The sequence below is a fragment of the Euphorbia lathyris genome, chromosome 1 (genome assembly GCF_963576675.1).
Source record: "Euphorbia lathyris chromosome 1, ddEupLath1.1, whole genome shotgun sequence".
NCBI classification, from domain to species: domain Eukaryota; kingdom Viridiplantae; phylum Streptophyta; class Magnoliopsida; order Malpighiales; family Euphorbiaceae; genus Euphorbia; species Euphorbia lathyris.
This window is the reverse complement of record NC_088910.1, coordinates 12861311-12870372: the sequence shown is the minus strand read 5'-3', so window position 1 is coordinate 12870372 and position 9062 is coordinate 12861311. Positions and strand designations below refer to the sequence as shown.

At 32.0% G+C, this 9062-nt stretch overlaps 1 protein-coding gene across 1 annotated transcript; it reads left to right on the top strand.

The window, feature by feature from the left end:
• The first annotated feature begins 2459 nt into the window (after positions 1–2459).
• On the top strand, positions 2460–7692 carry LOC136222196 (proteasome subunit beta type-1). The gene is made up of 8 exons (XM_066009736.1): positions 2460–2621; positions 3905–3973; positions 4053–4160; positions 4904–4985; positions 5680–5809; positions 5904–6046; positions 6300–6386; positions 7286–7692. Exons 2-8 carry the CDS (start codon positions 3927–3929, stop codon positions 7358–7360), a joined length of 672 nt encoding a protein of 223 aa, XP_065865808.1. The 5' UTR covers positions 2460–2621; positions 3905–3926; the 3' UTR covers positions 7361–7692.
• The last annotated feature ends 1370 nt before the right edge of the window (positions 7693–9062 follow it).

The following is a 9062-nucleotide window of genomic DNA, read 5'->3' as shown; positions in this document are numbered from 1 at the left end:
ATTTTCACATTATGGCTACTGAACTTCAATTCTTCCCGGTATGGCCATTGAATTTTACATATTGTTACATAGTGGCCACTATGACCATTGACCAACTTTTTTCAACCGTTGACTTCTCCTTTTAACCGGCTATCTCTATCCTTTCACTCTTCTAAAACCTAAAATTACCATTTTACCTTTCAATAAACAGATCATCAAACCTTCATCTTTAACCCCAAATCATCTCAAACTTTTCAAACTCTCTCTCCTCGATCGATCAGTCCGCCCCTGTCTCTTATGCGTTTCTCAGAAGATATCCAATGTTGTCACTACGATGACATTCATTAACGAGTGGGCCGCCACCAGCATCTACGATGCTTCTTCGCCAATAATCAATGTCGTATCGGTTTTTCCGTAGTAGAAATTCGCATTCACGAAACTGAACTGCAACTGGAATTGAATTAAATATTTGAGATTGTTGTGTTTAGGTGTGCCTGGTTAGATTTCCATATGAATGGAACTGCAACTGGTGATCCACAATATTAGTGATCTTCTAAGCATAAATTGGCCATGGAGATTTAATGTTTGAGAAAAAAGGGAAGGAAAAAGACAACTAGTTAAAAGTAAGAGTCAAATGTCACAAATGCTGGTCAACGGTCACAGTGGTCATCGGTGTAACAAAGTGTAAAGTTCAATGACTATACCAGGAAGAATTAAAGTTCAGTGGCCACAATGTGAAAATAGATATAGTTCAGTGGCCATGGGTGTAATTTACCCAATCTAAGGAGAAAAGAATGTAATGACCATGAATTCTTTTATTTGTTGTTTCAATTTCAAAAATGGAATGATATTTTCTGATTCCTTTTACGGCTATTTATTTCAAAAGATATAATAAATTAGAGCTATAGATTGTTTTTAACAACAATTTATATATATAAATGTTCTGCATTAATAAATTAACCACGTGTAAATATAAAAATTAAAATCAATTACTTCAACTATAATCAAAGAAATTGAAATAACATTAGTAAAAAATATATAAATATTTTAAAATTAGAAGTAGATATTAAACCCGAATAATATAATAAAATAAAAAATTTGATCAAAACTATTTTCCAGGATAAAAAAAATAAACATAAATAAACAAAAAGATCAAAAGTGAAGTTAGTCTAGGTAGAGGTGGCAAAACCGCACAAGACACGGTTTTACGACATATATTTAGTATTAGTGTTGAGCTTAGTAGGGCCCCGTTTGTTTGGGGGAAAATATTGTGTTGTGGAAAATTTTATGCATGGAAAATATTATGCAGGAAAATAAAATATTTTTCTGTGTTTGGTAACAACACTGGAAAATATTTTACGGTGTTTGGCTACAACACTGGAAAATATTTTCCAACCACAGAAAACGTGAAAAAACACAGACAAAAATGTGAAATTTTGTTGAAAACACAAAAAGTGGAAAAATACGAAAATCACGAAAAGTAAAAAATATATTAAAAACATGGAAAACATGGAAAAAAAGTGGAAAACCATGAAAATGTGCAAAAAAAATTAATGTTAAAAACCCGAAAAATGTTTTTTCACATTTTTGGCATTTTTTGTACGTTTTCTCGTGTTATTAACGTTCTTGTGTTTTTTTACATTTTTTCTTCATTTTTTCGTATTTTCAAGTTTAGTTTTTCGGTTCTTCGGTTTTTCCCTTTTTCGCATTTTGTTACTTTTTTGTGTTATTCACGTTTTCATGTTTTTCGTATTTTTCACGTTTTTGTGTTTTTTACATTTTCGTGTTTTGTTTGCATTTTTCGTCTTTTCATGTTTATCGCGTTTTTCACTTATTGTCACGTTTTTGTGTTTTAACATTTTTCGTGTTTTTGTGTTTTTCATGTTTTCTCACATTTTCGTGTTTTTTGTATTTTTCACGTTTTTGTATAATTCGTGTTTTCTCACTTTTGTGCGTTGTTCATGTTTTGTGCCTTTTCAAGTGTTTGCTTTTTTTTTTTGCGTTTTTGTGTTTTTCACGTTTGTTCACCTTTTCATTTTTTTGCTGGGTTTTTTTCCATATTCTCGTGTTTTGTAACGTTTTCACGTTATCCATGTTTTTTCGTGTTTCATATGTATGTATTTTTATATTTTTTAACGTTTTTCCCATTTTTTTAGACGCGTATGTTTTGGGGAAAATGTTTTACCCTTTTCAAAAGGGTAAAATATTTTCCCTTATTTCTTCCTTCCTTTTTCATTGACTTGCTACTTATTTTCCTTTGACTTATTTTCCTGCCCAAACAAACAGTGGACAATTCGAAAAATATTTTCCTGCAGAATATTTTACCTCACAGGTGATTGGTTATTTTCGGGTCAATCTGAAAATAACACTAAAAAATTCTGGTGGTGTTCGGGTGAACTCGACAAATGCAAAAAACGGACCTGCAAACCTGAAATTACAAAATTACCCTTATTTAGTGTGCAGCCTACGACAACACCCATCTCTTTTCTCCCAATTTTCACCCATCATCTTATTTAGGTTTCACTTGAAATCCACCGTCGATTTGTACAAATCCACCATCGGACGACAACCTTCGCTACTTGAGGGTGAGAGATCCACCGTCTGCCTCTGTAAATCCACCGTCGACAAGAAAAGATATTAAGGTAAGTTTCTGTTTCAGTTAGTATTGAACTTTCTGTTTCTGTTCAAATTATGTTCGTATTGAACTTTGTTTCTCGTATGGTCTTGAAATGTCTGTTTGGATTTCATTTAGATTTACATTTCAAAACTGTTTTGGAACGAATTGAACTTTCTGTACTTTTCTTCTGTTAAAAGAAATGTCTGGTTAAATGAAAAACTTTGCTGCATGTTTTCCTGTAATTTAATTCGGTTTGATCCTGTTTATCATGTTATCTTCAAATGTTTGAGTTAAGGGAGTGGGAATTTTGGATGTTGGTATATGTTTATAGGTGGTATTTTTCATAATGACCGTACCATTCATATGGTTGCTTAACAATGGACTTGGTATAGCCTGAAGCATTGAACTAGTTTCGCCCCTGTTCATTTAAAATGTGAATGTCTTCATTGGAGGACATGGACATCCTCTAATTTATAAAGTGAAGTGAAATGCAGGTTCGTCCTTGCAAGTGAATTAGAAAACATTAGGTTATTATGAATTTAATTATAATGTCTCCATACTAATTTTTTTTTTTGGTTATTATTTTCTTTAACTTTTAACAGATTATCTTTGTTTTGGATTTTAACATTAGTATACTGATGTAAAGTTTAAAGATTTTTATGCCATGACTTAAACTGTTAAACAAGCAAATGTGACATATATTTCTATTTTTAATTCTAATTGAGATTTTGTTTTATGTTTCTATTTCAAATTGAGGTTTCTGTTTCTGTTTTTATGGCAAATTGTTATTTGAGTTTTTGGTATTGATTTTGTTATTTGAGTTTTTTTATTACCCTTTGGATTCTTCATATAGGTCGGGTTGGGTCATGTCATGCCAAATTAACATGTTTATCTATTTTTTATGTAAAACTTGTATCGTGTTGTTCGCATCAAGGGAAGGTCGTGTTTGGCTTTGAGATTTTGACACGAAAATGTCTTCGTGTTCGTGTTTGGGTTTTCTACACTGACCCGAAATTTGACACGAACACGGAAATTGCCACCTCTGCATACTGTTGTTTCCGCCAAAGTTCAAACTGAGATTTTGCTTATGGTATTATATCAGTCAAGATCTTATTTCCCTCTTTCTTATTATGTTATATCAGTCCCATATGAGAGGCTTCTACCTAACTCCATGGAAATAATTTTGGTTGAGCATTTCATCAAGTTTTTTGTTTATGGTTTATTATTAAACTTGTTACAGTGAATAGCTTGCAAATAATTTTATTTATGGTTTATTTCGATGTGGACTAACTTCAATCGGTGATTCAGTCTCTTTTCTGCAACATACACCATGACTAAGCAACATGCTAACTGGTCTCCATACGACAACAATGGAGGGTGAGGATTCTTTTTTATGTTTATATTCATTGTTTTTTATGTATGCTCATTTTATTAATGTTATTTCGATTATTCTCAGATCTTGTGTTGCGATTGCTGGCGCCAATTACTGTGTTATCGCAGCGGACACTCGAATGTCCACCGGATACAGTATTCTCACTCGTGAATACTCCAAAATCAGTAAACTGTATGTGTTTTTCAGCCTTGATTCTTTATTTTTGTCATTTGTGCTTAGATTGTTTGATTAATTGTTTTTGTTTTGATATTTTCGTTAGTCTTTTCATGGCACCTTGTGATAATTAGGGGAGTTATAGTTTTTGAGGGTTTTGGAGAGTATTTTACCTTTTGAAAAGGGTGATTGCCGATTCTGTTGGTTTCCAATGGACATGGTTTATGATTTTGGCTCAAAATTTGGAGCACAACTTGCTTTTTTTTATTATTATCTTGCTGAAGCTTGGCAGATATTTGTTGGTTTATTTGGAAATAAATAAGAACGGCGCATGTTGCTTTACTTTTCAAATGAGTTCCAATTGATTCGGAAATAATTTAAAGTTATAATTGGTTGCATAATTGATTGACATAATATTTTGCTCGATCAGACCCATTATTCTGATAAATTACACGTTTCTGTCAAAGGAGGTTAACCATTGTTGTTACAAGATTTTGCCTCTGCTTTATGCTCTAATACTATTATTTTTATTATGCTGTCCGATGATGTTCCATAATTTCTCATTTGCTTGTTAGTTATGAATTTTGAATCTTTACTTGCGCTCAAACAAAATAATGCTCTCGCCAGGAAGTTATTATAGTTAATTAGTTATTGTTGCAGTAATGTTATAATGATGCAAAGAATAGGCATTAGCTACTTAACTCAGTATTTAGTCTTTCTTTGCTTAAGACACTAACTGTATCAACTCTTCTGGTGCTCAGAGCTGATAAATCTGTAATGGCATCATCTGGATTTCAAGCTGATGTGAAAGCCCTGCAAAAGCATTTGACAGCTAGGCACTTGGTAAGACTTCACAAAAAAAACATAGATTTGCTGCTTCTTATTGGTGTGTGCAATATGTTGCATGGAAACTCTTCTTCATTAGTTCCGGGTTTCGTGTCCGTTTCCGTGTTTTTTTGTCTGTTTCTTTTTCGTTTCCATCATCACTTCCTAGCTAATTTTTCTTAGAAATAACGTTTCCTGGTATCCGTTTCCGGTTTCCGTGCATCATATCATCCATAATAGGTTGTACTTTTGATTAAATTGATATGACTCTTCGATTCATTATCTTTTGCTCTGTTCAAATGCATTATTTTCTAAATCAAATCTACCTGTGTATAAAACTTGAGGTTTGGGAAGATTTATGTGCACAATAGAGATTAATAGTTTCTGTACAAGTTTTCTAGTTGTGAGATTCTCTTGAGAGAAACATGCTCTTTAATCCTTCAGTCTGTGTGGCAAGCTAACTGGGAATTATAGCAGTCTTGTTTTACAGACAATGAATCTTGATGTGGTGATAGATTAGCCTAATTTGCATACACTAGAGTTTGACAGGCAATTTACGACTGTTTTTATATTTTATCATTTTTCTTGTCTTTTTTCCTGGCTATTTCCTTGTTTGTAACTGTGTTCATTTTAGTTGTTCAATTCCGTGTGTTGGATAGTTCGATGCTTTTTCTTTCGCTGATTCTTTTGTTCGTTTTGCTTATAAATTCAGATCTATCAACATCAACACAACAAGCAAATGAGCTGTCCTGCCATGGCTCAATTGCTCTCCAACACTCTTTACTATAAACGTTTTTTCCCTTATTATGCTTTTAACGTGCTGGGTGGGCTTGATAGTGAAGGTAAACCAATATGACCTAATAGTGATATTTTCTCTGCTTTTTGTTGATGATATAAGTTGACTAATCATACAGCTGTCGTGTTTCCGGATTGTAGGAATGGGCTGTGTTTACACTTACGATGCTGTTGGTTCCTATGAAAGGGTTGGATATAGTGCCCAGGGCTCTGGTTCTACTCTTATCATGCCTTTTCTTGATAACCAACTGAAGTCTCCCAGCCCTCTCTTGTTACCTGCTCAGGTATATACTCTAGGCTTCTTGTTTTTGTTGATAGCTATGTTGCACGGAAACTCTTCTTCATTAGTGTTTCCGCGTTTCGTGTCCGTTTCCATTACTGTTTCCTAGCTAATTTTTCTTAGAAATAACGTTTCCTGGTATCCGTTTCCGTGCAACATAGGTTGATAGTGTTTCTAGATTCATATTTTAATCTTTCAATCTTGAAATATTATATCATTTCTTATTTTTTTACTTGGGAATTCTATGACCTATGCAGGATGCTGTTACTCCACTTTCTGAATCGGAAGCCATTGATTTGGTGAAAACGGTCTTTGCATCTGCAACCGAGAGGGATATATACACTGTAAGTTTTTGTTTTCTCTGCAGTCTTTGAGATTCAAGGAGGAAGAAAGGCTTCTTACTGTTGTTCCGTTTCATTATTGCTTCTTCCTTTATCTGTTCTAGGAAGGAAAGATATGTGAGACTGATTTTGGGTAAATTACATTCATGGCCCCTAAACTATAATGCCACTAACATTATGGCTCCTAAGCTTCGTTTCTTGACATAAAAATCTTTGAACTATAAGACGACTAACATTATGGCTCCTAAATTATGGTCAAACATCTATTTCAAGTTACTTTAATAACATTAAAGTCCAAATCAACAGAAATCCGTTAAAAAAATTAACAAAATGATGGGGTGAAATAGTTATTTGACCATAATTTATCACAAGAAAAGAGTCAATGATATGGTCAAACATGTCCAACTCATAATTTTGTTAATGTTCTAACGAATTTGTTGATTTGGACTTCAATGGGATTTTTATGTCAAAGAAATGAAGTTTAGGACCATAATGTTAGTAGCGTTATGGTTCATGTATGTATTTTACCCGACTAATTCTAGTGCGCTTACAAACACACACAGACGATGCACATTTGTCTCACACAGGGAGGGAGAGATGAACTGGTTTTTTTGCTAATTACTTGTTTAATGATCCTTCAACTTTGAAGACGACCGATTAGCTTCTTTAAGTTGTTTGAAGTGGCATGATTAACTCCATTTGAGTCCTACATGGAACAGCAAAGTGATTGGAGAAAGTTGAAGTTGAGGGGGTCACTTCAAACAAGTTCAGGTCACTCAAATTTAAGGAATTAAATTGGTCGTTTCTAATATTTGGGGGGAATGACATTCGGCTTTTATGCGCATTTTTTTTTTATCTTTGTTTTCATCAATTCTTCTGAAAGTGTCAATTATATTTTGCAGGGAGACAAACTTGAAATTGTGGTGTTAAATGCCGATGGTATTCGTCAGGAGTTTATGGAACTCAGGAAAGATTGATTAGTTTGAAAATCTTGGTTATCCCCGGGTTGGAACTTTTCCGGCAGATGTTCTAACAGCCCATTATGCATTTTCATCCTGTTTATGTTGAATCCATACGCCAAGAAGTGCATTTCGCTGTTATAGATGTTCTTCAATAACAATGTACTTTGTGTTTTGGGATATACAAATTAGATGTACTGTGGAAATGTTTGTTGCATTATGATTTAATCATGTCAATTGGGAAGCTTTAAATTTCAGAAGGCCAATTGGTCTAAAACTCAATCCTGAAATTGGAACAATATTTAAAGAATTGGTCTCCAAATTTTATAAATTCTAGTTACTTAAACTGATATATTTGACTAATTTATCAAGTATTGCAATTTCAATACTCAACCAAGAATTTTCTTCAATATATTGATTGCTTTGATAAAATATTGCATCATCTTCATTTACTATTTAATAAAATCAAGAAAATATTTTATTAGTCCTTTACCAGATTATGGCTTTTCTATTTTTTAAAAAATATATGTTTTTTAACACTGGCTAAAAATGTTTTCTTAATAAAAAACCGGGCCACCCAGTTCATAGTTGGACACTACTCTGGTTTTTATTGATTTACTAGCGAAAGGTCCGTGCAGTGCAATTAAAATTTTTGTGCATCAAATATTAAAATATTTTCAATATAAATATCTTTTTAAAAAATAATACATAAATTGAAACATATATCCAAATACTATTTCCAAATTATATTGAAAAAGAATAAGTAAAATTAATGAAATAATCAATTAATAATATTTAAAATGATTTACAATAATTAAGATAAATTTTCAATGATTACTTGATTATTTCACGAAATTTAATTAATTTCAATATAATTTGGAAATAATATAGGAATATATGTGTCAATTTATATTTCAAAATATTTTATATTGATAATATTTGAAAATATCTAATAAATAATAGACATACATTATGTTGTGTTTTGCATAAATATTGTTTCAAATTAAAATATTTCAATCTATTTCTTATACATAGATTCGGTACATAAACCTTGATTTGTAATGTTTTGAAATCCTATAATTTTTTTTTCCATTCTCAAACACTTGAATTCTCATATATTTTTTCTTATGATACATCAAACTTTTTGAGACAATTGACCTTCAATAGTTGAATTCAATTTTTCATGCGAAAAGAAAATTTTAGCATAAGTACTGTTCAAACTTATGAATACATATGAGGGTTAAAAAAAATACATTTTCATCTAAAAGTAATACTAATACTTTTAAAACCATCATCATACCTATGTGGAATTTTCCATAGTCTTATGATTCGAGTTGAAAATTAGAAACAATTACCAACTTCAATTAAGGCGTGAGTTAGTGGTTTTCGAGCTGAACACTTTTCTTTCCATTCATTTTCTTTTGGTTAAATCTTTTTTAGTCTCTCATTACTTTATTTTATTTTATTTTTTAAATTTTGCGCAATGCGCTTATATTAAAGAAGAAAGAAAAATCCCCACCAGACTCGGATGTGATTCGAACCCATGACCTCCCAAGGCATAGGTTAAATCTTTTCTAGTAACCCATTACTTTATTTTATGCTTTTAACTATTTTACTCTCCTTTATTATTTTATCTTGTTACTTTTAATTGTGATTTATGCAATTTTACCCTCTAGAGTTAGAAGTGTATAAATTCTATCTTTTTCAAAGATGTAAAAAC